General features: G+C 56.9%; 1 protein-coding gene across 3 annotated transcripts; it reads left to right on the top strand.

Annotated features, from left to right (window-relative positions):
- The first annotated feature begins 10 nt into the window (after positions 1–10).
- Positions 11–27,963, top strand: VWCE (von Willebrand factor C and EGF domains). Of its 3 annotated transcripts, none has more exons than XM_027581470.1 (21): positions 13–355; positions 2,851–2,945; positions 3,052–3,141; positions 3,464–3,592; positions 5,788–5,904; positions 8,248–8,364; positions 9,473–9,601; positions 10,399–10,832; positions 10,915–11,008; positions 12,431–12,513; positions 13,942–14,029; positions 15,730–15,815; positions 17,152–17,269; positions 17,751–17,816; positions 19,166–19,258; positions 20,289–20,371; positions 21,461–21,551; positions 21,635–21,717; positions 22,004–22,094; positions 24,197–24,797; positions 27,144–27,963. In XM_027581470.1, the coding sequence occupies exons 1-21, from the start codon at positions 246–248 to the stop codon at positions 27,364–27,366; spliced, it is 3,021 nt and encodes a 1,006-aa protein (XP_027437271.1). In that variant the 5' UTR covers positions 13–245; the 3' UTR covers positions 27,367–27,963. The 3 variants fall into 3 exon arrangements, with proteins under 3 accessions (XP_027437272.1, XP_027437271.1, XP_027437270.1); XM_027581469.1 differs by having other exon boundaries at positions 17,751–17,836; positions 19,162–19,258; XM_027581471.2 differs by lacking the exons at positions 12,431–12,513; positions 13,942–14,029 and having other exon boundaries at positions 11–355; positions 17,751–17,836; positions 19,162–19,258.
- The last annotated feature ends 19 nt before the right edge of the window (positions 27,964–27,982 follow it).

Below are 27,982 nucleotides of genomic sequence, written 5' to 3'. Positions count from 1 at the left end.
CGCTACCTTTTGTGTGTTTCGCTCCGAGGTGCCAGAGACCCCCTCAAGCCGTCCGTCGCGTCTCCTCGCGGCCCCCGGCCCCTCCTCTCGGAGTCCCCAGCCCCCCTGCTCGGCTCCGCGTGCCAGCTCGGGGCTCGCTGGTTCGCTCCCCGCGGCGCCAGGAGGAGGGGCGAGGGCCGGCAGCCCCCTCCCCCGCGCGCCGCGCCGGAGCCCAGCCGAGCCGGGGGGACCCGCCGCCGCCGGTCATGTGGGCCGGACTGCTCCTCCGGGCCGCCTGCGTCGCGCTCCTCCTGCCGGGGGCCCCGGCCCGCGGCTACACCGGGAGGAAGCAGCCCGGGCATTTCGCGGCCGAGAGGTAAGCGCCTCGCGCCCCTCCCCTGTCCCGTCGCGGGGGCGCACTCGGCGTGGGGCAGAGGGGCTCCCGGGAGCCGCCGGCAGCCGCCGGTCGGGGCTCCCCTCCGGGGCGCTGTCCGCGCGCGGGCGCAGCCCAGGGGGTCCGGACAAAGAGACAGCAGCCTGTGCTCTGGGCGGGAGCTGTCCTGGCAAGGACCGGGGCCGGGGGGGCGGGGGCTGGAGATCCAGGCGCTGCGTGAGCCCCTCTGAGTCTGCCCTGGGGCGTGGACCCCTGGCGAGGGCAGCCCGGGACGTGCCAGGTCTCCGGAGCGGCTGGCCGTCGCTGGCGAACGGGCCTCCCCGGGCGGCGCGGCAGCTCCGGGGCTGGGGGCTTCCCCTGCGTCCAGGCTGCACGCACGCCGTGGACCTTGGAACGGCCGGGCTCTCCCTGGGTTACGTTTCGCTTTCCGCCTGTGTGTGCGCGCGGGCGGGGGTGGGGTGTTTGCCCCTTTGCTCTCTCCCGATGGATGCCACCCTCCCCTCGAGTCTCCTCCCGGCGGAGGCCGGGCCGCCGCGGGCCGCGAGCGCGTGTGTGCGTGATGCTCCGAGCGAGGGAACACGGTGTCAGCGCGCGGCCTGGCCCGCGGCCACCGCCTCGGGGGGCGCGCAGGGGGGCGGCCCCGCCGGGCTCGCAGCTCGCACGTGTGTTCTGCAGCCACCGCCAGTTCCTGCCCAGATGGGCCCGGCTCCGCGGCGCTTCGGAGCCTTCCAGCCACCTGTCTCCCCGTCAGCGCCCGCCCGAGGAGGCTCCTTGGGGCGCTCGGCCCCCGCCCACACGCGCTCGGCCCTGTCCGGCTCCACCAGCCTCCGGGGCATCCTTCCGTCCGCCGCTCTGGGGGCACGCCAGTCCCTTCCGGAACCCCGTCTGAGAAGGAGCTGCGGGCTCCGCTTTCCCAGGCTGCCGCCATAATGGCTCTAGCCGGGGCGGCGGGGACACAGCGCGGCTGCCGGCACCTCCCACCCCCCAGGGCCCCGCTTCCTTGCTTCTTCTGTGATGACTTCAGAGAAGGAAACGTCTCTTTGAGGCTCCAGGCACAGTTTGCTACAGATGTTTCTGTGCTGCCGCGTGCCCGCAGTTCTCCTTCCCAGAGTACTTGTCACATTTGACAGCTCTTCTCCGAGTGGAGTGAGTCTGCCTTCGCCATCCTTGTCCCCCAGTGCCTGCTGCCGCCCCTGGCACCTGGGGGGTGCTCCGTACACTGCCCGACGGGCAGAACATTCCCAGCAGGGGGAGCGCACAGTTGGGGCGGGTTTTCTTGTCCCTCTCCTGTGGTGCCAGGATTCCCAGTTAAGAGCGGGCTGGGCTCCATCACTCTGCCCAGCCCATCAAAGGACCAGTTCCAGTCACCGCCTCCGACTCCGTCCGGGCCGTGCACCTGCTGCTCCCTCCCCTTCTCCAGTCCCACAGCTTGCCCCTTCTCTTGCCTGTCTGAGCCCAGATCCTGGCCTTCCAGGAAACCTCCCCTGACCCTCCTTGGGACTCCAAAGCCTGTCCCATTGTGGGGCACTGGTCACACTGTTTTGTTATCACCTGGATCTTTGCCCAGCGTCCCTTTGAGGGTGGGGAAAGTGGCCTGTTCATGGCTGTTCTGCCATGCCTCACGCAGTGTCGGGCACTCTGGCTCCCCTTTACTGGCACCCGCACCCCGACCGCAGAGATGTCATCTGGGGAATGACATCTCTGGCTCCCCTGGGGCTGCCCTCCTCCTTTGTCTCTTCTGCTGGCTTCCTTTCTCAACCTTTCCCTCAATAGCCATTTAGTGAGCACCTACTATGGGCCAGGCATTGCTCTGGACACTGAGGGGAACAAAAAAGACGAAGCTCTGCTCCTCAGAGAATGAGAGGGGAGACAGACAATGAACGAAACAACAAATTGATAAGTAATTTAAGGTCCCAGGAAGTAAGTGTTAAGAAGAAGAATAAAGCAAGATAAGGGTGGGTAAGAGGGATCTCTGCGAAGGCACATAAGCAGAGATGAGACCTCGGTAAAGGAGGGAGTGAGCTGGGTACATTTCTGAGGAAGAACCTTCCTGATAGAGGGAACTGCAAGTGCAAAGTCCCCGTGGCAGCCATGCCTGGGGCTCTTCATCCATTGCTATCTTTCCCCCTCAGTGCCGAGGCCCCTCTGAGCACCCCTGCCCCCAGCCACTCTGCTCCGTGTTCATGCGGCAGGTCTCTGTAGGAGGCTGGCCCCCCCCACCCCCCGGCTACTCTGCTCCGTGTTCACACGGCAGGTCTCTGTAGGAGGCTGCTGTCTGTTCTCTCACACCTTCGTCTTTGTCCTGCCTCCAGGAGAGACTGGGTCATTTTTCTTTGGGAACTTCACACTGCCTCTCTGGTGGGTTTCAAGAACTGTTTGTTGACTGACTGACTGACTGGCTGGGAGGTTTCACTGCACGGCAGACCAATCCCTCACCCAGAACAGCAACGTGGCAAGTGCTCTCTCCTCTCTCCTAGACGCCGGCTGGGCCCCCACGTCTGCCTCTCGGGCTTCGGGAGTGGCTGCTGCCCTGGCTGGGCCCCCTCCATGGGCAGCGGGCACTGCACCCTGCGTAAGTGCCTGTCCCCGTGCCCCAGACACCCTCCCCAGCAGGGCCCTGGCTCCCTGGGCTGGCCTGAGTAGGGCCCCCACTCCCTTACCTGCATTTCTCCTCTCAGCCCTCTGCTCCTTTGGCTGTGGGAGTGGCATCTGCATTGCTCCCAACATCTGCTCCTGCCAGGATGGAGAGCAAGGAGCCACCTGCCCAGGTAAACCGGGGCTGGGCCATGGCTGATGGGAAGAATTCTTTTGGCACTGCCACTATGTGCCAGGCTCTGGGCTTTTGTCTTGCTTAGAATATCATCTTCCAGCAACCCACTTAGGTAGGCCTTCTCATCCCCATTTTACAGATGAGGAAACTGAGGCACAGAAGTTAGTGGCTTGCCCAGGGTTACCTGGCTAGTAAGTGGCAGAGCTGGATTTAAGCCTCCAGGGCCACCTTCCCAGCAGAATTTAGGAGGAGCCCTGGTGAGGTGGGGGCGGCGGGCACTGCGGCATGCGGTGTGCTCACGGGTGTGGTGCCTGTTTTAGAATCCCACGGACCCTGTGGAGAGTACGGCTGTGACCTTACCTGTAACCATGGCGGCTGTCAGGAGGTGGCCCGAGTGTGCCCTGTGGGCTTCTCCATGACAGAGACGGCTGTCGGCATCAGGTGTACCGGTGAGAGACCTGGGCGCCGTGGGGGGCGCGGCGGGCGGGAATTCTGTCTCCTCCTCCGTCCATCTGGCTGTCCTGCCAGGACAGTCTCCGGAGAGATGCAGGCCAGGCCGAGCGAGGCCGAGCTCTGCTGGGAGTGTGGGCAGGGAGGCAGGCAAACCCAAGAAACGGGCCCCTTCTGATAATGAGCACCTCTTATGGGCCAGGCCCTGAGCTAGGGGCTGTAGTGGGTGACGTGTGGTGGCTTGGTCCCTGCTTCTGAACAGGAGGAGGGGAGACAGGTCAGGGTAACCACGGTCCCATGTAATGGGGCCGTAACTGGCCAGGTCCCGGGAGCCAGGCCCACAGAGAGGCAGATAACCAGCACTGCAGGCTGGTTGACCGCGGAAGGCTCCCTTGGGATCGTGATGTTTGAAAGACGAGGAAAGCCAACCTCAGTACTTATTTTGTAAAAGTGCTATTTGTTTGGGATTCTAAAACATTCTTACAGGCAAAGTCTGTTACCTTCCTCACAGGCAGCCACTGGGACCAGTTTCTTGCGTATCTTTCCAGAGAGCTGAAAGGAAGCCCCCACCCTTGTTTTGTTTTCTTTTGTTTGAGTTTTGACTTGGTAAAAATAATGTTTCTTCTGCGCATATGAAAGTAAAAAATAACTTATTATGGAACTTTTGGGAAGTAAAAGAAGGGTAGAAGATGAAAACTAACATGTCCCCAAAGTCCCTACCCAGAGATATTTGTTACTAACATGAAATTGTTTCTTCTGCACTCTTCCCTGGGTGCGTGTTTGTGAGTGTGTGTGTTTTAGGTGTGCATATCTGTGTGTTTTATAAATTGGGCTCATACCTTATGCAAAGTTTTTATTCTTTTTCTCACTTTATATTGTGGGTGGGGACTAGTGCTTACGGCATAATTTTTTTGCGGCCGTGTCTATAGGTTGTCTGCAGGGTTTCACTACTCCTAGTAAATGCTGCAGTAAAGAGGCTTCTCATCAGCCTCTCTCGTTATTCCCAGAAGGAGACCCATTGGGTCAAGGGTCTCACTGAGGAGTTTTGGTGCTCGGGGCTCATTGCAACATCCTCTTCAGGAAGGCTGAAGCAATTCATCCTCCCCTGAATGTTTCCTGGGGTGCACTTTCTGCACACACTTCTTGTTGCTGAGGCAAACCAGAACTTGGGAAAGCCAGAGAACAATGTCAAAGCTAGCCCCAGGCGGGGGCGGGGGGGGGGCACCACCATTAGGCATCGCAGTGGGATGGGTTAGTCAGGGTGGGCTTCCTAGAGGCGGTGGGTGTGGTCCTGAGGGGCCAGCTGTGGGGAGAGCAAGTGGGGAGAATGGAGGTCCCCAGCAGGCATGGGGTCAGGGGGTGGGAGACACAGATCTTGTAGGTCCTCGAGAGCCTCCGTGGTTCTTAGAGAAGGGAGGCCATGAAACCAGGGTGGGGAGTTCTGTTCGGTGGCGCCCCTGACCCCACACGCCTGAACTTCCCCAAAGGACTACTTGGATCTAGTCACCCCACCCTGGGCAGAAGGCTCAGGGCCTCCTCGGCACTCCACAGCCGGGCCTCAACCCATTGCTTCAGCCTCCCGCTGGCCCAGCAGGAACCTCAGCTTTGGCCAGCCTGGCGGTGGGAGGAAGCTCCTCAGGCTGTCTCTCCTCCCAGTGCCTCCTGGTCCTCTGCCCATCTGTCCTCCAGGCGTTCCCGGGCCTCATGGGCATGTGGCGCGGCTCTTAATGTCATCAGACCGTAACCAGCTAGAGGGTCTATGCCATGTCTTGGTCACACTGGTGTCTTCAGCAGTCCTCCAGATCTGCTGCATACAGGTGGTGCTCAATAAGCACTTAATGGAATTGAATCAGCCTTCCTGCTCGGTGTCCTCTGCCCTCCTAGGGTTGCCCTGTGGTGGGGCCATTGGAAATGGTTCTGTCTCAGCTGTCCTCTCTGTCGTCTGGTCTGCGTGGGTCACAGAGAAGGAGCCTGGCCCCTTGGCCTCTGCTCTCTGGTGGTTCCCTCCTGGCTGATGACTTTCCTGGTGGTGCCCGGTCTTTCTTCCTCGGGTGTGTCGGGGGATGGTGGTGGTTTCCCCCCTGCTGAAGGCAGGCTTTGCTTGGGGACGGCGTCCTCGTGGGGTCGCTTTTCTTCCCCTGTACCCAAACAACGTGCAGAGTGGTCTGTGCAAGGATATTTTCTCTCTTCGCAGACATCGATGAATGCCTAAGCACCTCCTGCGAGGGCCAGTGCGTGAACACGGAAGGCGGGTTTGTGTGTGAGTGTGGGCCGGGCATGCAGCTGGCTGCCGACCGCCACAGCTGCCAAGGTGAGTGGCCCGGGGACAGGTAAGGAATGATGCCCTAGCCCCGGCGGTTGGGCGGTTGGGCTCGGAGTCAAAGGCATGCGGCCCCGCCCAGCCCAACGTGTGTGCGCTCCATGCATTACTGCATTTCCCAGTCCCCTGAGGCAGATCCTGTTATCATTCCGTGCTTTACTGATGGGGAAACTGAGGGTCACCCAAGGCCATTCCGGCAGGAAGCGCTGGGGTCAGCTTGACTCCTGGCATGTCCAACTCTAGGGCCCCTGCTCTGAGCTGGCTCTGCAGGGCGGAGGGGTAAGGCTGGAGAGGCCTGCAGGAGGGCCAGGGGCAGGACGGAGGGGGCCGCTGAGATGAGGGCGGGCCGTGGGAGAGCTCCTTCACCCACTGCCTTCATTAGCTCCACCTGCCCCGCCGGCGGCCTGGCTGCCCCATCTGGTGGGGAGGGGCAGGAGGAGCTTGGGGTGAGGGGTAAGTGCTGAGGGAGCCCCAGGGAGACGATTCTGCTCCTGAGTGAGCAGGATGAGGGAGCTCTTGTAACGTAATTACCCCTTCCTTGAAGATGGAGCCTTTTTTTTTTTTTTTTAAGATTTATTTATTTATTTTGAGAGAGTGAGAATGAGAGGGAGAGAGAGAGAGCACATGAGAGCGGGGAGGGTCAGAGGGAGAAGCAGGCTCCCCGCTGAGCAGGGAGCCCGATGCGGGACTCGATCCCGGGACTCCAGGATCATGACCTGAGCCGAAGGCAGTCGCTTAACCAACTGAGCCACCCAGGCGCCCAAGATGGAGCCTTTTACTTCCAGAAGGAAGCAACGCAGATAAGGCAAAAGATCCCCCGTGAAAGTGTGGTATTATTTTCTATTGTTTGAAATCGTCATAAATTGTAAAATAAGTTTTAAAAATGGCTACCTCCAGACCTTCTCTGCTACTCCTGCGCTCTGCACTCCCACGGGAATAACCCTGATGTCTTAGTCTGCTTGGGGTGCTATAACAAAATCCCACGGACTGGACCATTTACACAACAGAATTTATTCTCACGGTTCTGGAGGCTGGGAAGCCCGAGGTCATGGTGCCAGCCCGTTCACTTTCGGGTGACGGCCCTTCCTGGCTTGCAGACAGTCTCCATGCTGTGTGCCCACAGGGAGAGAGAGCAAGCTCTGAGGGCTGTTCTTATAAGGGCACTACTCCCATCATGAGGGAGCCCCCTTCAAGACCTCATCGAAGCCCAATCACTGCCCGAAGGCCTCACCTCCAAATCCCATCACATGAGGGGTTAGGATTTGAACATGTGCATCTGGGGGAACACAGCTCACCCTCGTACCTGGTCATTGCTCTGATGCATGTCCTCCCTGCCTTTCCCCACGACGTGTACACACACATACACACACTCACAGTGATAGGATGAGCAGCTAACAGGTGCAGAGCTGGGTTCCAGCATCATGCTAAGCGCTTTACATGCATTTTCTCATTTCTTTCTCGTAATGACCCTGTGAGGCTGGTACTGTTTATTTCCATTTTCCTGATAGGAACACTGAGGCTTAAAGAAATTAAGTAATTTGCCCAAGATCATGTTAGAGCTGGGATTTGAGCCTCTGCTCGCTTGTTCCTCTCAGCAATCTGTCTTGAAGATCTCTCCACATCAGGGTAAATGGACCGGCCTTGCTTTTTTTAACTGCTCCCTGGGGCTCTGCGGGGCACCTATCCCACAGTGGACTAACTCTTCTCTTATTGGTGGACATAGACATTATTTCCAGTTTTTCACAATTTCAAACAATGGCATGGGGAAGCTTTGACACAGGAGGTACTATAGAAGCTGAGTTTTGAGGTATGAGTAGGAGTTTCCCCCCAGACAAGATGGACAGGGATCCCAGGCAGACGAAAGACCATGGGCAAAGAGGGAGGCCCACAAGGAAGGTGCATTTGGAAGATGGCAGAACAAAGGTGAGGGACAGGGAAGGAGGTGGGAAAGGCCCTCCAGGGCTTATGAGCTGTGGTGCGGCATCGGTGCCTGTGGGAGGAGAGAGTGGCCCGGATGTTTGGTCAGAATATCCGGGACACTGTAGCGCAAGGCTTGGGAGGAGCACGGGGAGATGTATCAGGCCGTCGCTCTTCTCCAGACCAGAGCAAAGGTGGCCCAGGCTGGGGTAGGGCAGTGAGGATGGAGAGAAAGAGGGCTGACCCAGAGAGGACTTCGTTGATAGGCTGAATGTGGGTGGTGAGAAAGAGAGGGGTCAGGAGGGTCTCCCACGGCCCTGGGTGGGGGAGGGGATGGCAACGGGAGAGAAGAGGGGAGCACACGGTTCTGACACTCCATGGGGAAATGAGCTGCAGCCTTGCCCTGGTCCCTTGCAGACACTGATGAATGCCTCGGGACCCCCTGTCAGCAGAGATGCAAAAACAGCATAGGCAGCTACCGGTGTTCCTGTAGACCCGGCTTCCATCTCCATGGCAACCGGCACTCCTGTGTAGGTAAGGTGGGGGGACCCTGTCGTCTTCATACTTAGGATGCCCATCGGGAAGATGGGCAGGGCGAGCCCAGGGACAGGGAAGGGCCAGCGGTCCGGACCTCCTGGCCGCCTGGTGACTGTAAGCACTTGAGTCTTTGCTCAGAGCCTGCCTTTCCCGGGGGTTGACGTGGCTCCTCGTGGAAGACCCTGTCTTGGACTTTTCCTGGCCACGTGCCACTTTTATCCTGTTAGGTTTCTCTTCCACCCCTCTCCCAGATAACGCCCCAAGGATTCCTCTCTGCTCACCCATTTTCTTGGCTGCCTTTCCTCCCCTTGGTAAATAAAGCATGTTATGTCTTGGTTCCCCTGGTTTAGAAGGAGAACCCTGTTTTCTCAGCCCATTAGCGGAAATTTCCAGAAAGGGATTGGCATGTTTGGCTTAAGCTTGGCTCATGGGTTGAAGGTGGGGTCCCATGGGCCTGAAAACAGACCTTGTTCTGGCGGAGTTTGGTATTTGTCCCGAAGCCTACCTTGAGCAGTCAGTGCAACGGTTCTTTTTTTTTTTTTTTAAAGATTTTATTTATTTGAGAGAGAGAGAATGAGAGATAGAGAGCACGAGAGGGAAGAGGGTCAGAGGGAGAAGCAGACTCCCTGCTGAGCAGAGAGCCTGATGTGGGACTCGATCCCGGGACTCCAGGATCATGACCTGAGCCGAAGGCAGTCGCTCAACCAACTGAGCCACCCAGGCGCCCCGAGCAGTGCAACGATTCTTGAGACTCTTTTTCAGAAGGGGCCACACCATCCCCTACCCCCACATGGGAAGGTGGAAGGTTTGGAGATGAGATTCCCCGCGGGGCTCATCCCCACCAGCCAGGGCGTAACCATTGCTGGGTAGTGCTGGGGGATGAGTCACTGGTGCATCCATTAAATGCCATCTGGATGTATGAACCTTCCAAAGGGATTTCAGCCCCACTCCTAGACATCTGAGTCACGTCCCACACCCTGAGGCAGGGATGGACCTTATAAGAACATGGCAAGGAGACTGCCCCAGCTTTCTGGGCTTAGGGGTGTTGGAAGAAGGGGTCGATCGCCCCAACAAGGCAGCTGTTGGCAGCGAAGCTCTCCTACAGATGTAAACGAGTGTCGGAGGCCGCTGGAGAGGCGAGTCTGTCACCACTCCTGCCATAACACTGTGGGCAGCTTCCTGTGCACCTGCCGACCTGGCTTCAGGCTCCGAGCTGACCGCGTGTCCTGTGAAGGTGAGCGACCAGCCCTGCCTTCGCCGACCCAGGCGCCGACCCAACGCTAGGCCCCGCCCTGGTCCACCCAGGGCACCCCCTCCGCCCCCTGCCCCCCAGACTCCACCCCTCCCCGCCCGGGCCCCTCCCCCACGGGCCCCGCCCCTGGCCCTCCCAGGCCCCGCCCCCTGCCGGCCTTGGGCCTTCTTTCTTTTGCATCCATTCTTTTTCAATTCATCTTGTTATTTCCACCTCTTCACTTCCTCACTTCCGCCTTCCACTTCTTTATCCTCATCCTCCCTTGTCATTTTACTGTTTCCCTAACCCTTTTGTTTTCTTGCAAATGGTAAAAGGGGAAAACATATGATAGAGGAGATGATAGAGGAGCATGTGACAGGAGTCCGGGAGCCTGGGCTCCCAGGGACACTTTGGACAATGTGGGGTCAGCTCACTCTGCCGTACGTCAGCAGTGCGCCCATAAACATGCGTACAAGGTCATCTAAATACTGAGCATGCTCTTTCTAGTCCACGGCAAGCTTTCCCCAGACCGTTTGTTCATCCCGACCTCGGCATGCCCTCCTGGGAAGCCACATCTGGGGGGGGCGGCGGGAGCAGGGGACCCACTCCCAACCTGTCACTTGGGCCTGCTCCTGTGGTGCTTTTCCATCCCCCTTGTGCGATCGTCACTGCAGCCCCCCGTGGTCTTGGGTCGAACTGGTGGTATTAGACCCGTTTTGCTGATGAAGAAACTGGTCCAGAGACATCCAGTGACTGGTGGTGGAGGAGCTGCATTTAAGTCCCCTGTGCTTCCGTTTCAGCTTTCCCGAAAGCCGTGCTGGCCCCATCGGCCATCCTGCAGCCCCTGCAGCACCCGCCCAAGATGTTACTGCTGCCCCCAGAGGCGGGCCGGCCTGCCCTCTCCCCTGGACACAGCCCTCCTTCTGGGGCCCCGGGGCCCCCACCTGGGGTCAGGACCACCAGCCTACCGTCTCCCACCCCTGTGCCACCCACGTCCTTGCCCTCCACCCCAACTCGGCTGCTGGCCACCTTGGTGGCCACCCCCGTGCCTGGTGCCTCCCTCCTGGGGACCCTCGGACCTCCCTCACGACTACAGGAGGTGACCCCGCCCTTGCCCAAGGGCCCAGCAGCCACACAGATGGCACCGGGGTCCTCTGCCTGCTGGCACCTGGGAGCCACGTATGAATCAGGGAGCCGCTGGACAGAGTCTGGGTGTTCCCAGTGCTGGTGCCAGGTAGGTGGGAGGGATCCTGGGGGCTGCCCGGCTCTGGTGTCTGGGGCCTTGTGACAGCTGGAACTCCTGCTTCTGCTTCCAGAACGGGGAGGTGACCTGTGAGAAGGTGACGTGTGAAGCTGCTTGTTCTCACCCGATTCCCTCCAAAGATGGGGGGTGCTGCCCATCGTGTACAGGTGGGAGCTGGTCTGGGGGAGGCTGTGAGTTCCCCACGTGGTCCTGCTTCTTCCCTTCCCTGGCCCTTCTGCAGCTGCAAGGCTGTTCTCCAACTTTTGGGGGCATTAGAATCACTTGAAGGGCAACTCCTGGGTCTCATTTATCCGGTGTGGGCAGGGCCTGGGAGTTTGCATTTCTAACAAGATCCTGGGTGATGCTGCTCTTGTTGGTCCAGGAACCACACTTTGAGAACCACTGGTGGTGTATGCTGTGGTATCCCTCAGGGGGAACTTTTCATCTTCTGGGGATCCTTTTAAGCTTCATTCATTCATTCATTCATTCATTCAGTGAGTTTCTCCAGATCTACCCAGCAGTCCCCCTACCCTGCCCCAACTCCCCTCCTATAGCCAGAAGAGTAATCCTTTGTAAATTCTGTCCCCTTTCCTTTTTTTTTTTTTTTTTAAGATTTTACTTATTTATTTGACAGAGAGAGAGACAGCGAGAGAGGGAACACAAGCAGGGGGAGTGGGAGAGGGAGAAGCAGGCTTCCTGCCGAGCAGGGAGCCCGACTCGGGGCTTGATCCCAGGACCCCGGGATCATGACCTGAGCTGAAGGCAGACGCTTAACAAATGAACCACCGAGGCGCCCCTCTGTCCCCTTTCCAATTTACTCCCATAACCTGCTTAGAGTTTTTCACTTGCTTCCCCTTGCTGTTAGGATACAGACCCTAAATCCTCACGAGTCCTTCGACAGAGCTTCTCAAACTCACTCCACAGGGGGATCCCTTGTTAAAACACAGCTTCTCATTCCGTAGATCTGGGGAGGGGCCTGAACTTCTGTGTTCTCTGAAGCTCTGGGGATAAGACGCTGCAGTGAAGACATCTTCCGAAGGGTTAGAATGAGAATAGATGTAGTAGTTTCTTAATGATAATCGTGATCTTTTGCCATGTTCCTACTATATACTGAGTCCTGAATGTGAATGGCTGGGCACCTGACACGTGAGGCTGTGGATCCTTCCAAGGCCCCTGCAGGGCACATGGTAGTGTTCCCATTTTACAGTAAAGACAACTGAGTCCATAGAGGTTAAGTGACATGTCCAAGGTCACTCAGGTTAAATGAACAGACGGACCAGGTTTTTGAACCCAGGGCTGCCTGGCTGCCTTTCTTGCCATATGGGAATAAAATGCCATGTTCTCAATAGAGTCCGGGGTTTACAGACATGAATGGAACCCTCCTGGGCCATCTTCCGTGGGTGTCTCCTGCTTACTTCTCCAGGGGTCCTAGGACCGCACAGTCCTGGGTACCTGGATCTGTCACGCCTGGGGCGTCCTGACCGGTGAGAGAAGGTTCCAGGTACATTACGCCTGGAAAAGTAATGAGACCTCAAGCTTCCTCTACTTTGAAGAGGTCTGATGCCTCCACTCCTGTTTGTCTTTCAAAGGCTGTTTTGACAGTGGCATCATCCGAGCGGAAGGGGATGTGTTTTCCCCTCCCAACGAGAACTGCACTGTCTGTGTCTGCCTGGTGAGCATCACAAGAGCCCCAAAGCCTCGCGGGTGTTTTCCTAACCTTTGGGGGTTTTAGAGGAAGAGGGAAAGATCAGATGTTAAAGGTGAGCTTGTCAAATGGAGAGAGAGTTCCCAGGTTGTGGATTTTGGGCGGAACCTGTCTAATTTAAAGGTGTGGGGGTCTGTGGAGTCGAGGAGCTTTGTGCTGAGCAGCGAAGAGCCAGCAGGCAAACAGGGTCCATCTGTCTAGGAAGGGGAGGGGATGGAACTCCCTCGGAAACTTCCCACCAGGGAGGCTGTTTTTCCCTCCAGGCAAAATATTTGCCAGCACAATAAAGGTATCCACATTTGGGTTGGAGGAGGCTTATTACCAGGCTCAGCTCGTTAAGAGTATTATTTTGCTGTACGCCAATTCGCTTCTTTAAGAATAGTTATTAAGCACCTACTGTGTTCCGGACACGGCCAGGTGCTGTCCCACAGATTGGATTAGGAGCACTCCATGCGTACCAGGCTCAGGGCTTGGGGCATTTCTTCTGTCACTTCACCCGTGGCTCCTGGCAGCTCGTCTGGGTCAGCTTTCCTGTCCCTGTTCTACAGATGAAAAGACGGAGGCATGAGCTGGGCTTTGAGGCGAGGTCTGTCTGCATCCACGGCCTGGGCCCCGCCTACCACCCCTCACTGCCTCCCTCTGACCATCACTCGCCTGGCGGTGAAGGGCGGCGGCTGCCGTGGAAGGCGGGGGTTGGGGGGCCCGGAGACGACTAGCACCACCCTTTACCGAGCTCCCCCCGGGTGCCACGCACATGCAGTGGCCAAGCACTTTCATGGATCATGTCGTGCGTGGCACGACTCCTCCGCAAGCCCCGATGGAGGCACTGTTTCCAGCTCCTCTCGCAGATAGGGAGACAGGCTCAGCGGGCTGACGTACGTTGGCTAAAGTCACATGACTCGTTAGTGGAGGAGCAAACACTGCTTCTCAGCTCTGGCTGGCTCCAGAGGAGTGTTTTTGGTTTTTTGGTTTGTTGTGGGTTTTTTTTTTTTTGTTTTTTGTTTTTTGCCTTAATTTCCAAATTTTGAAATTTAGTTTTAAAGTTAATTCTTTGACTAGCCAAGAGAGTCACCTGGTTCAAAACTCAGATGCACAGGAAGGTGTCTCTGGTGGAGTGACCTCTGTTTGCTTCTCCCCGGCATCCTTCCAGAGCTTCTGTATGCTGTGGGAGGATGTTCTCGGCACACCATAGTAAATGCCAGGACCTGGGTCCCTGCACACTGTCTTTGTCACCGTGATGGCATTCAGAGATCTTGGATGGCTTCCTTTAGGAGGCTTTGGTGTTGGGCAGGAGACCCGAGGAGTGGCTTGAAATAGGGAATGAGCTGAGGGGCAGGAGGGCCTGGTTCTCCTCCTTCCCTCTGCCCCCACCCAGCACCATCTCTCCCCTGCCAGGCCGGAAATGTGTCCTGCATCTCCCCCGAGTGTCCTCCCGGCCCCTGTCAGACCTCCCTGAAGTCAGATTGCTGTACTTGTGTTCCAGGTCAGTGACTCTTTGGGGGTCGGGGGGGATTTAGCTCTTTTGTGTGTTTTTGGGAGCAGGGTGAGTGGAGCAGAGGACAGGCATTGATTTTTGCTTTAGAAACTCAGATCAAGTGGAACATTCCAAAGTGCCAGTTTAATTGAGCACCTACAATGTGCACAGTGGCTTGGATGCTAGATCGGGCTCTCCGCCCCAGGAGGCGCCTTCAACACAGCCAGGAAGGAGTGTGAGTCCACCCTTGGCATGGCTCTGTCTTGAGGCTGGGAGGGCGTCTCCCCTTCCCCACTAATGAGTTGGTCCTTTGTTAAAAATGTGGTTCTCTTTTCCCGGGATGACCTCATCATCATCACGAATGTTCCCTGACGGCTCTGTGCTGTTGCTTGCCAGCCCTCGAACTCATTGAATCCGTGTGGCTCAGCCTTGAGGCAGTACTATTCACAGCCCCATTTTATAGATGACAAAACTGAGGCTTACCGAGGTTGTCACTGCCCAGAGACATAACAACCAGTTAATACGAGAACAGAACTTGAAATCAAGCCTACCTGATCGCAAAGCTGGTGTTGTTTAAAAAAATGTTTTTCTGGGCGCCTGGGTGGCTCTGTTGTTTAAGCGACTGCCTTCGGCTCAGGTCACGATCCTGGAGTCCCGGGATCGAGTCCCGCATCGGGCTCCCTGCTCGGCAGGGAGTCTGCTTCTCCCTCTGACTCTCCCCCTCTCATGCTCTCTCTCTATCACTCTCTCTCTCAATAAATAAATAAAAATCTTTAAAAAATAAAAAAAAATAAATGAATGTTTTCTTAACTTTTAAATGTTATTTTTAGCTAAGACATTTTTGAATAGGTAATATACTGCCTATGCAGTAGTAACCATTATCAGCTCTTATCAACCCCAGTCTACAGATGGGAAGACTGAGGTTTAGAGAAATTAAGGATGTTGCCTCAAATGCCTCCCTACTGAGTTGCGTAGCTGGGATTTGAACCCAGGGCAGTCTGACTAAGCCGGGTGGGCCTGGGCCAGCTTGTGGGCTGAGAATCCTTGGATGAGAGGCTCTCACTGACTCCTCCTGATCTCCAGGGGATGGCTTTGGTGCCAGACCTTGTCTTAGGCATCTGGGGCAGTTTCTTTTCTTTTTTCTTTCTTCCTTTTTCTTTCTTCCTTTCTCTTTCTTCCTTTCTCTTTCTTTCTTTCTTTTTCTTTCTTTCTCTTTCTTTCTTTAAGATTTTATTTATTTATTTGAGAGAGAGAGAGAGAGAGAGAGCACAAGCAGGGGGAGGGGCAGAGGAAGAAGTCAGTCTCCCTGCTGAGTGGGGAGCCCAAGGTGGGGCTTGATCCCAGGACCCTGGGATCATGACCTGAGCTGAAGGCAGATGCTTAACCAACTGAGCCACCCAGGAACCCCTGGGGCAGTCTCTTTTCATTTCTGCTTTTCTGTTACTTTTTAGTGATTCAGGGAGTCCCCTCCCTTTTTGGTTAAGGATCTTAGTTTTCATGTGTTTCATTCTCCCATCAGTTTTTAAGCAGCAACTTAGTTTTTGTCGAGGGTTTGGTGGGGAGTGGTTGGCTCCCTGAGCGTGGTGCATGCTGTGGAGCGTGGTGGGAGTGTGTTAGCTTCCCCAGGGCCCCCCGACCCACTGTTCCCCTTTCTCTTTAGCGGCCCCAGCCCAAAGACCTTGAGCTGCCTCTCCCTTTCTCCTCTGCAGTGAGATGCTATTTCCACGGCCGGTGGTACGCAGACGGGGCTGTGTTCAGTGGGGTTGGTGACGAGTGTACCACCTGTGTCTGCCAGGTAGGTGGGTGCAGGAGAGAGGGCCGGGCACAGGCCTTCGCTAACATGCCTTGACCAGGAGAATGGGAGCTGCCATGCAGCAGAAGGGACACTGAGGCAGCAAAGGCATTATGGGGACCTGCGTTCACCAAGGGCTACCCATAGTCTCCATGAAGTTCACCCTTCAGCAGAGCTATTTATAGAGCACCTACTGTATGCCTGGAGCAATGCTGAGTGCTGGGGACACAGCTAAGCACAGGACTGCCCCAGTCCCCTCTTTCAGGGGGCCCACAGCCTAGGTGGGCCATGGGCAGGTGACTAGGGCTCCTGACTGGAGCGGAATGCTTTTTGGAGGGAGAGGGGCTAAGTCGAGATCTGAGGGGTGAGGGACTTATTAGAAGAGGATCCGAGGCAGGTGTGCCTGGCAGAGCAGATGCCTGGCATGAGCAGATGGCAGGAGGTGAAAGCGTGTGGCCTGTTGTCAGGGCCTGAAGGTGTCCCTTCTGGTTGGGGCGCGGAATGTGGGAGACGAGTCAGGCAGGAGAAGAGGCTGCAGACAGGGATGGTGCTTGGGTCGGGGTCCGAGAAGCAGGGCCTGGGGCATGTAAGTGATTTTCTGAAGATTCTCAGGAGGAGCCAGCCAGAGAAGCCGGACAGGCAGGGGACAACGGGGTCTCAGGCTGATCCCACAGGGAGCTCTGGAGTGAGTTGCATGGTGGAGATGGGTGTGCCCAGAGGCCAGGGAGCTGGGCATCAGTCAGTTGTATATGTTCTCTCTGCTCCTGGGGAGCGGAGTGGGGGGTGAAGGAACCATCCAGGTACCTGGAGGGCCCCTCCCCTGTCAGCCAAGGGCAGTACTTAGGGGAAGGGGTCTTGGGGAGGAGAGGGCCCCATAGCCTCTACCTCAGACTCAGTCATGAAGGGCTTCGCCGGCCAGGCTGAGGGCTCTGGGCTTGGCAGAGCTGCTGATGGGTTTTAGGTTTGGAGCCATGCGATCCCACTTTGGTGCACGAGAACTTTCTCAGGCCGCAGAGTGAGGGCGGACTGGAGGGAGAGCAGGAGGCTGTTGCTGAAGTGAGGGGAAATGGGGCTGGGGCTGCAGCCTGGGCAGGCAGGGACCCTCAGCCCAGCAGGCGGGACATCCCAGAACATGCTCCCAGTGTTTCCCCCCTACTTCCTGCCCCCCTCCCCCACATCACCCCTCCCTCACTCCTCCTACTCCTCCCCCGCCCCGTCCCCCGCAGATTCTTTGTCACTTTTAGGAGGGTGACCCGCTTGCCGGCCTCCTCTTTAGCTTTCAGGCGGCCCAAGGCTGGGGAGCTGCCCTCACCGGCCTGTGCCCTTGGTTCTCTTCCAGAATGGGGAGGTAGAATGTTCCTTCACACCGTGTCCGGAACTGGACTGCCCCCGAGAGGACTGGTGGCTGGGCCCTGGACAGTGCTGTTTCACCTGCCGGGAGCCCACACCCATGACAGGTGAGGGCCCCCAGCCCTGCATGCTGGCCTTCTGCCCCACCCGGGGCCTGGATGCCCTCCAGGAGGGTGGCGGCGCTTCACCTGCTGAGACCCAGTGTGTGTTTCTGGAAGCGTGTCTGTGTGTGTGGGAGCAGCATCTGCTCGTGTATGTCTCTGGGAGCGTGTGTGTTTGTGCGCTTGTGTGTAAGTGTGCATTTACGGGTTCCGAGGTAAGCATCTGTTTGCATGAGGCTGCCTATGTGGACCGGGCACGTGTTTGGAAGGAAAACTCCCTAAATGAGGGAGCTGGACCGGCAGCTGCAGGCAGCCCCTGGGCCCAGCAGGTGGGGCGATGGACGCTCTGGGGGACCCTCTCCGTGGCGGGAGTGAGTGGAGGCGGCTGTCCTTGGGTGGCAGGCACGCTGTAGGTCGGGCAGGCGTTCAGGGCCCTCCTTGGCCCTTGTGCCCACCCGTGCTTTCTCCCTCACTGTCCCCTGGCCAGGCTGCTCTCTGGACGACAACGGGGTTGAGTTTCCAATTGGACAGATCTGGTCTCCCGGTGACCCCTGTGAGTTATGCATCTGCCAGGTGAATGGCAACCTGCACGCCTTCAGCTGCTCCCCGCCCCGGCTGTCCCTGCCTTGCCCCGAGCAGACCCCTCGGCCCTGACTGGGCCCTCCTGGCCGGGCCTCCCTGCTGTGCCCGAAGCTGGGCCGCCTCAGCCCACCCTCTGTCCCCCTCCTATGCCGGCAGCTTCCATTTGTACAGAAGGGGGTGTGACCTGCTGCTTGGGAGGAGTCAGTGGCCCCAAGAGCAGAATTTCCCTGGGCACGGATAACTGAAGGAGCGGGGTGACCTGAGGCTCCGTGGTTTGGGCCTTTCCTGCGACACTGCCGGGTTTTTCCTGAGGTCCCCTGAATCTGTGACCTCGGCTCATCTGAAACGGATAAGGAGACGGTGCGGTGCGCGGGTCTTAGAGTCAGATGGGCCCAGATGCAAGTACAGCCGCTTACCAGGAAACACTCTGGTTACAGCTCATTGTTTTGAGTACACGCTGGCTTTCCTTTTTGCTTTAGAAGAGCTTTTAGTCCGTTGGAGCTTAGAGCTTTCTTTCTCAAAATGAGGTCCGTGCCCCAGTGGTGCTTGCCGGACGTGCAGAATCTCCAGATCCAGAGGTGTGGCTGCTCAGACCTCCACACTCAGAATCTGCATTTTAATCCCCTGGGTGACTCATGTGCACACTGGTGTGTAAGAGGCATGGCCTTCGAGTGTCTCGGATGCACTGTTTGTGAAAAAGCCTTAGACCCTTGCAAACCTTGGAAGTGTTTCATTGGAATTACAGTCGGGAGGAGGGCATATCCGCTGCCTTTCCCCTTTACGACTGATCCAGGGCACTCATAGTATGAGAAAGCGACACAAAAGCTTCATCAACATTCAGAGTCTTAGACCAAAAAAAAAAAGAAAGAAAGAAAGAAAGAAACCATATGTGGTGCTTTTGTCTTCTGAAATAGACATTTCCGGTGGAATAGTTTTCTATAAAAATAGGATTTTATTGTACTCCATAGGTTTGGGGTGAGCGAAGGTTCCAGGCAAAAGCTGAGTGAAAGAATTTGGATGGGGTGGTGGTGAGCTTTGGCTGCTGCTGGAGAGGGACAGGAAGCCACGGAGACCAAAAACCCCTCTGACCTTCCTTCTCCTTAGATAGGGAGGCTTTCATGAAAGGCTCACACCCCCTTTCCCCAGGAGCCGGTCCTCTTTGTGGGGGACCTGCCACCTGCCATCATGGCAAGCCTCGGCCAGTTTGCAGCACTGCCCTTCCTTGGGGGTGGGGGGTGCTGGGAGGGCGGAGTGGGGCACAGAGGCGGGGCCTGGTGTTACAGGTGGGGTCTTGGTGAAGTTCTTCCTTCCTTCAGGCAGATGGCTCCGTGAGCTGCAAGAGGACAGACTGCGTAGACTCCTGCCCTCACCCAATTCGGATACCTGGACAGTGCTGCCCAGACTGTTCTGCAGGTAATTTCCTGCTTGGGGGGCTGCACAGCACCCCCTGCTCCCCTTGGTGGGATCCTGCCCCCCTCCCCCTGCTTCTGGGCTCGCCCTGCACCAGGCTCCTCCATGCAAAGGGTGCACCACACGGGCTTCATCCCCACAGCCCCACGGGGCCAGCCCGTGGTACAGATGAGGAACGCAGGCTTCAGAGATAGAAAGCAGTCTGCCCAAGGCCCGGCCCTGTCTCGGTGCTAGAAGCCGATGTGGAGATACGCTGAGCTTCCAGCCTGGGTGGGGGGAACCAAGGAACCATACCTGTGAAACAATCAGGGAAGAGTGAGAGAACACAACAATGCTGTTTTCTTTTTTTATATTAATGTTCCGCTTTTCCATGATTTCCAAAGTAACATTTTATTGAAGTACATACAGAAAGCAAAAATAAAAACAATTAAAAAGGGCCCCTTATCACTTTTAGCCTCATGGTTTTGTTTTTCTAATCTCTTTTCATGAAGTATCTCTGTCGCTATGTCCCAGGTCTATATCTAACAAATAACATATAGATGTTCTAAAACATTTCCCTGTTGTCCTATTACCTGCTCTCTACTTCCTAGGATGTGATAAATGTCATCAAGGTGGCAACACTCAGATCAGACCTCAGCGGGCTTGGGGAAGCCCAGGGGAAGGGTGTGGGGGAATGTTCTGGAAGGTGGGGACTGGCTGAGTGGGTTGGGGGGGAAAGAGCAGAGAAGATGGCAGTGATGCCTGGGCCAGCCCTTCTGGCCTGATCCTGCCCAGGGAGGGGCAGAGGAGGAAACACTCCCTTCCCCGGAGGTGGAAACATTCTGATCCCTCTGCTAAATCTAGGGCAAAAAAAAGAGGTGGCACCCAGTCCAGACCTGTGTTTTGTCCCTTCCCCAAACCCCGGGGTGACTGCCTGGGGAGGCAATTGGCCTGACCTTTGCTACCCAGAAAGCTCTCGGACCTTCGCCCTTGGCAGGAGCCTGGTCACCGGCCACCTGCCCAGCGGGCGCTCACCCCGTGCTCTCTCTGGCAGGCTGTACCTACACAGGCAGAATCTTCTACAACAACCAGACCTTCCCGTCCGTGCTGGACCCGTGTCTGAGCTGCATCTGCCTGGTACGGCCCACCCAACCCTGACCCCTGTCTGTGGAAACTCCCCAGGGGCTGACACCAGCTCCTGGACCTTGGAGGCACAATCCAGAGCCCTCCATGAGAAAGGTCACTCTGGGTCACGGTGAAGGTTGGCTCCCTCCGGCCCTGCCCAGGGTGAATCTTTACCCAGGGCCAGAGAAATCGTTTTTAAGCCTGCCTGGCAAAAGTCCTCTGCTCCTGGGTGACCAGAGGGCATCTGGGGGGCTTAACGTGGGAGTGCTCCCTGAGGACACAGGTGAGGGACTCCAGCCCAGGACTCTGAGCTGCAGTCTCATAGACTCACAGGATGGAGCTCTTACCGTGTGCCAGTCTGGCTCTCGGCCCTTTCCTTGCATGAGCTCAATTAATCTTTGCAAGAATCCTATGAGGTGGGAGCCACTCTCCTCTCCATCTGTGGGTCATAAAAATGAGGTACAGTGAGAAGTCACTCTTCCCTCAAGATCCTGCTGCTAGTCCGCTGAAGTGCCAAGAATCGAATCCTGGTGTTCTGACGCTGTGCTCTAGGAGGTGCACTTTGCCCTGAAGCCAGACTGCCTCTCAGTCTGAAAAAGCATGTGGGATCGTCCGTATCATTTAGGATTGGGAAAATGGGGGGGAAAGGCCTTCCTGCTTGTGTTGCTGGAAACATTTGATGCTGGTGGAGCTTCTTGCAGTGGGTCAGGACGCAGTGTGGCAAGGGACAGGTCTGCAGGATCAGGGGAACTCAGCACCGAATGTCTCGGCCTCTGAGTGGTCCTGTTCACTCACGTGCTTCGGGGAGCTTCAGGCTCTGGGTCCTTCTCTCTCCTTGGTATTTGGTGCTCACCTTTGCCGGGTAATTCGTGGGTTTGTTCCTCTGGGGCCTTTTGACGGATGAGCTGCGTGAACAAGGCCAGGCCCCTGGCCCTGTGGGACTTGCGTTCTGGCAGGAAGACAGACTCTGACTGAGTGAATGAACCTGTTCCCACACCGCAGGGGCTCCGATGGGCACTCAGTGGCTCTGTGGCCGTCCTTCCTGAGTGTCTCGTCGGCGGCCCAGAACAAAGGGCCTCGTGTGTTTTCTGTGTCGTGCAGCTAGGCTCCGTGGCCTGCTCCCCCATGGACTGCCCCATCACCTGCACCTACCCTTTCCACCCTGACGGGGAGTGCTGCCCGGTGTGCAGAGGTGAGTGGGGGAGCCACTGCCCCGCGTCCCAGGCTCCCAGGGAGGCCTTGGCTCTCACGGCCTGATCTCCTCCACCCCTGCAGATTGCAACTATGAGGGAAGGAAGGTGGTGAACGGCCAGGTGTTCACCTTGGACGATGAGCCCTGTACCCAGTGCACGTGCCAGGTAAGCTGGGCCTGGGGACTGCTGCTTGCCTTTTGTCCCTTTGCGAAACTCCGAGTCCCCTTAGCCCACGGAAGCCCATCTTCCTCCTGCCTTCCCAACTTTAAGTAGCAGCTAGAATGCCTTTGGATTTGATGGTATCCTCCCTCTTTGCGGGTTCCTTAAAGCGGCCCTACTGTGTCAGCCTCCATCCCAGGATCTTTCTGTGGGTGGAAGAGGAGCATGGGGGCACTGTTACAGGAAGGGAGATAATCTGGGCTTCCTCATGTGTGTGCTTGTGCTTCCCCAGCTGGGAGAGGTGAGCTGTGAGAAGGTCCCCTGCCCTCGGGCCTGCTCCGACCCCCCTGGGCCCCCCGGGGACTGCTGTCCCTCCTGCCCAGGTAAGTGGGCCTCTGGGTCCTGAAGCTTCTCCGTGTCTTCCTGCACTTTACTCTTCTTCCCAGTAACCTAGAACTTGTAAAGGGCTGGATGTGCGAAGCCCGGGCTCAGAGAGGGAATGTGTTCTGCCCGAGGTCACATAGCCAGCATGTGGCGAGGACACCTGGTTGGGGCCCTGTGGCTAGCAGGTGGAGTACTGGGTGGTGGAGCTTTGGGAGCAGTGTGGGACCTCCTCGGGCAGGACAGCGCGTCACCAGACGGGTCCTCACCCGACCAGGGTCCTCTAGAAACAGGAAACTCACCATGATGTAGCTGGCTCCCCATACTCCCACCAACTCTACGCTGTGTGTCTTGAATTGAATTTTTCTGATTTAACATGTCCATTAAGTACCTTAAATGTGGCTATTTTATGCCTTTTTAAAAAATATTTTATTTATTTGAGAGAGAGTGAGCACAAGCAGGGGGAGCGGCAGAGGGAGAGGGAGAAGCGGGCTTCCCGCTGAGCAGGGAGCGAGATGCGGGGCTCGATCCCAGGACCCTGGGATCATGACCTGAGCCGAAGGCAGACGCTTAACGACTGAGCCACCCAGGTGCCCCTGCTTTATGTTTTTTAAACTTCCAGGAAGACACTGAATTTTCCTACTGATATGTGGCCTGGATTTCCTCTTGGATAAAATACCTGTTTAACTCCTTTGGCCTTTTGAAGAGGATCCTCCATATTTAGGGTCACTCTTCAGGTCCGTGGCTGACGAAGAGCTGCCGTCAGGACTGGTGGGGCTGGAAGCATCCTGAGCCCCTATAGCCCTGTTGTTGAGAACCGTCGAGCATTTTGTAGATCTTGCTTCGCTTAACCCGTCACAAAACTCCTCAGCAAGCCAATGGCGATTATTCCCCCTGATTAGTCCAGAGACTAATCGTTAGCTAAGATGCCAGGCCACGTGTGGAGCGTGTGACCCATGTCACCTTAGCTGTGATTATACCTCCCTTTTGCAGATGGGCAAACGGAGGCCCAGAGAAGTTAGGTTTCTGTGTTATGGCTGGGCTCTAGCTGGTGGCGCTGGGCTCAAGCCGAGGTCTCTCTGATTCCTTCCCCCGTGCTCTGCTGCTTCCAGATGGGGAAACAGAGGCCCAGGGAGGTGAGGTGCAGAGCCGGGCCCCTTCTCCTGGAATGCACTGCTTCGGCTACGTTCGCAGGCGCCTCTTCCTAACAAGAGCTCCATAGAAGGAGAAAGGACTTTTTGTTGGAGTAGAATATGAGTTGTTTCCTTTTGATAATTCATAAAAGTCACAGTTTTCCTGAGGTATAGATCACATCCCGTACAATTCACACGCTCAAAGTATACAATCCGGTGCCTTCAGGCAGGTTCAGAGTTGTGTGACCGTCCTATGGGTGATTTTTAAAATACAGTCCATTCCGGGTTTTCTGGGCTTGACAGCATCTGTCTCTTCCTGATCATATACCTTTCTCCAACACTCTTCCTTCCTGTGCTTCTTCCCACCCCATGTTCTCTCTGCCTAGCCTCTTCTGCTTGCTGTCCTCCCATGTATCAAGCCCTTATGATGTGCCAGGCTCCAGGCTGAGACTTAAAAGAAATTTTTTTTTCCTTTCTTTCTTTTTTTTTTTTAAAGAAATTTTTTTTTCAATAGACTTTATTTTTTTTTTAGCAGTTTTCGGTTCCCAGCGAAAGTGAGCGAAGGCAGAGGCTCCCCGACTAACAACAGCCTGCGCCAGATGGGACATTTGTTACAATCTGTGAGCCTCCCGCACTGGCGCAGGATTATCAGCCCAAGTCCGTGGTTAACATCCGGGTTTGGGCTGGGATTTCCCGCACGCACCATTCAGTCAGTGCTCAGAGTGGCGCTGTGAGTCGTTAGGATGCCCATTTTACAGATGAGGACGCAGAAGCCCAGCGGAGTTATGCACCTCATACAAGGTCACGCAGCCAAGGCCTGGCAGAGTGACTTTGGCGGACTGCCTCCCTCTGCCTCCCTGGTCCTTACCAGGTGTGAGCAGCCCCTGTCCCTCCCCCGTGCAGCTCGTCCCGGGGCCGCCTCGGCTGTCGGGAGAACCCCAGTGCATCTTGTTTCCTCCACCTCTCTCTAGATGGCCCAGAGAGGAAGGCGGTGGAGGTCGGCAAAGCAGCTCGGAGTGCCCGTGGAGATGCTGTGGCCCCGGTGAACTGTAGCTCCTGCCCAGGCCCCCCGGCAGTGCTGCCTCAGAAGTCGGTGCTCCATGTCCTCCAGCTCCATCTCAGAACGAACCTCTCTAATGGGCAGACTTTACCCACGAGCCCCTCAGGAGCCCAGGCCTCACCCTCACCCCCTTTGGGGCCTGGGGGCACGTTCCCAGGGGAGCCTGGGGCCTCCCAGCCCTCACCTGGGCGTTCGATCCCTCCAGGAGCCTCCACTCTACCTCCAACCCCTCCCGGGGCTCCTGGGCCTCCTCCTGTTACTCCAGAGCCTTCGGCCTCCGCCTCCGGGGCCCAGACAGTGACCAGAAGGCCTTCTTTGTCTGCCATTGTCCTGACTGAAGCTTCAGCCCATTCCATGACGGCCTCCAGCCCCTCAGAGACCCCTGCCACCCTCCTCAGGCCTCGCAGACTCTCTCCCGCCACGTCCAGACTCTCTGCAGCCCTCGCAGCCACGGCCAGCTCCAGCCCCCAGCGGCCCGCCACGGGGACCTCACGGGAGGATGAGGCCACCGGGTAAGCAGGCCTCCAGGTCAGGGCTGTGCCTGGGACGCGCCGGACAGAGAAAACGGCCAGCAGCCCTAGGTGCTGGCGGGAGGCTCTGGGGCCAATGAGGCCGGGGAGACCCAATGCTCACTTCTGCAAGGCTCCTGGAGGGATGGGAAGTCCCCAGGGCCCCACGCAGCCTTGTCTCCAAGAGGCATTTGGAACGTGCTGTGAGAACAGGTAATCGGCACTCTCCATGGTCAGTACCCTCCTTGGACACCACAGCCGGCCTGTCTTTTGAGGAAGGTCGGGGCTGCTGAGCTCCCTGCTCTGGAGGAGAAGAGTCGGAGAGGGCCTGGGATTCCCCGGGACTGTGCCACCAGCCGTCCTGCCTCCCTCCCTGAGGTTTCCTGATTAAAGGCTGTCTCAGTCTCCCCCAGACTGCCCTGCTTGTTCACTTCTCGCCTTTGGAAAGGTGGGGAAATGTCACTCCAAGCCCATGGGTGGTAAACCAGCACCCCACCTCAACCCTGCAGCAAGGGAGAAAAACCGGCCCAAACGGGGGTGGCGTGCGGTGACATCTTGTGGAAGCACCTGCTGCCTTTGGCTGGTGGGGGGGCTCTTCCAGTGGAAAGGGAAAAGATGGACAGAGGCGGTTCCGCGGGTTGGGTGCCCTTGGTGGGAGCCTCAGAGCTAGAACAGGAGTGGGCAGTTCCCGAGGGCACCCTCTCAGCAGTGGCACCCGCGGATGGGCGGGAGGCGGGGAGGGCAGCAGCGAGGGAGAAGTCCCACGCCTCAGCCAACCCCCTGTGCGGCTAGGATGGCCCCTCAGGGTTGTCCCGAGTTGGTGCCAGGAGCCAGGGCTCTGTGCCCCGTGTTGACCAGTAGTTCTAACTGGGCTGCCCCAGGAAAGGGGCGTGACCTTGGCGGCTCCTTTCAGCCCAGGCGGTTCCCTAAGAGGGCGGACAGCCTTCCCAGCAGCTGTGGGACTACATTGTCAGTCCTGAGGTGGGATCTGGGTGGTGGAGCCCAGTTCACAAGACAGGTGGAAAGAGGACAGTGCTATCGTTAATGGGGGCGGGATGGAGCCGAAAGACAGGGAGCTATGCTGTCACCTGGTCACCAGCTTGCTATCACTGAAATCCGTTTACTTGGCAACCCCCAGGGCACAGACCCCGCCCACATTTGTGGGGCGCTGCACCCCCCTCGCCCCCCAGCTCTTCTGTGCCCGGCTGCTCAGCACACATCCCAGGGCGGAGCATCTGCAGAGGTGCTGGATGCAAGGCCATCTGAGGCACCCACCCAGACACCAGCGTGGCAGTGAGGTCCCAATCCCAGCGCGGTGGCAGGAATAATGAATTTCTAGCTGGGAGCGTGCAAACCCAAGGCTTGAGAGATGCAAAGGACTTAGAGACCTTCTTGTCCAGTAAGACTTGAGGCATGTGATGGACAGTGAGGTCTGGGATGCCCTGGTCAGCTGTGACTTGCCCAGGGACCTTAGGTCCAGCTCCCTCACCTGTAAATGTCCCAGGTAGCTGTGACCATGGCATGCGCTAATACCTCCATACCTCTCAGTGGTTTGTGCTTGCGCCCCGGGGCAGCCGGCCCACGTCACGATGCCCCCTGAGATCTAATTTCAGGATGAACGTGCAGCATGCTGGCTGCCTCCATGTTGCCACTTCTGGAACAGTCCAGCTGTCAAGGTGGTAGTGGTTGAGAGTCAGTGCCAAAATTTGCTCATCGCCTATTCAATAAAGTGTGCAGTTTGAGTTTTCATGCCAGCTTTCTCCTCCATAGAGCTCAAGTAAATCGTGTTTATTTTGAACATTAGAAAAAAAACAAAACGAAGGGCATTAGGATAGCTGTAAACATTTTCCCCAAGGTGGTCCAAGTCTAAAAAATGCTTCTTTGGGCTCCCTCTCCCCATTGACAGCGGGGACCACAGAGGCCCAGAGAAGTGTCCTGAGGTTGCACGGATTGTGACGTCTGAGCTGGGAGGGGAGCCCTGTTCTCTGACTACCAGGCTCGCCTTCGTCCCTACGCAGCACACCTGGTGCAATTCTTCTGGTTTCAGAGACAGTTTGTGGAGGGCGCTGTGATTACCCTATTTTGGTTTGGGCTCCCCCAGGAGCAGACCTAAAGGGAAATATTTGGGGGAGTCACTGACCTTGGGGGCGTGATCCCAGAAAGCACAGTGAGGGAGGGGGCGGTGAGACAGAGACAGGAAGAAAACCGACCACCGTGCATTACAGAGCAGGTCACGGCGATGGGCACCCAGTCCTTCTGCAGACCCTCTGGGAGACCGTGTGGCACACAACTCCGCATTGTCCTCCCGAGGGCCTGAGGATGCCACTCTCGTCCCTCTCTCGTTCCCAGGCTCTTGGTTCTCCAGCACGTCCAGCTGGCTGGGGTCGAGGATGGAGCCTGCCTCCTTTCCACTGGCCCCCGGGCACATGCACGCTCCTGGGGAAGAGGTGAAGGAGCTGTCCCCAGAGGGCTTCTGGGCTGCCCAGGATTCTCACTCTCTCACTGTCGTCAGCATAGTTCCTTCCCAGGACCCCTGGGGGGCTCAGAGCTGTCCTCCTTCAGGTACTGTTGACGTGACATGTTGGAAGGCCCCTGTGGGATCCAACTTTCTGAGAACGTGTTCTGCCTGAGAGAAGCCTCAGAACGCTTGGGCCCCTGTCCAGGGCTGGCTGGCTCCAGCAGGCCAGGGGACTGCCTTCAAGACCCCAGATGGGTGAGGGCTGCTTTTAACGAATGGCAGGAGCTGGTCTGAATTCTCAGACTCCAACACTCAGTGGGGGAGTTTGGTTTTGGGTGAACACACACTTCAGGGTCCCTTACCTGGATTCCACACTTCAGGAATCTTCTGAGAAGCAGTAGAGGATGCAGAAGAGGGGATGCCTGAAGCCTGGTCCATGGTGTCAGTTTCACCGGACCTGGGGAGTTCTCAAGGGGCCCAATGATCGGACCCAGTTCAAGAGACCTAATGTTGGAGGTTTTTAGATCAATAGGCTCAAGGACAAACCAAGCCGAGTAGGACAAACCACAAATAAATAAAATCTTTGAAAAAAATTAGGATAACTCAGAGGTTTAAGAGTAACTTCCCTTAACTTTTTTTAAAAATAATTTTTTAAAAAGACTTTATTTCTTTATTTGATAGAGAGCACAAGTAGGCGGAGCGTCAGACAGAGGGAGAAGCAGGCTCCCCA

Source organism: Zalophus californianus, chromosome 11 (assembly GCF_009762305.2).
Source record: "Zalophus californianus isolate mZalCal1 chromosome 11, mZalCal1.pri.v2, whole genome shotgun sequence".
Taxonomy (NCBI): Eukaryota; Metazoa; Chordata; class Mammalia; order Carnivora; family Otariidae; genus Zalophus; species Zalophus californianus.
The sequence above is the reverse complement of the archived record's forward strand: the minus strand, read 5'-3'. Positions and strand labels throughout refer to the sequence as shown.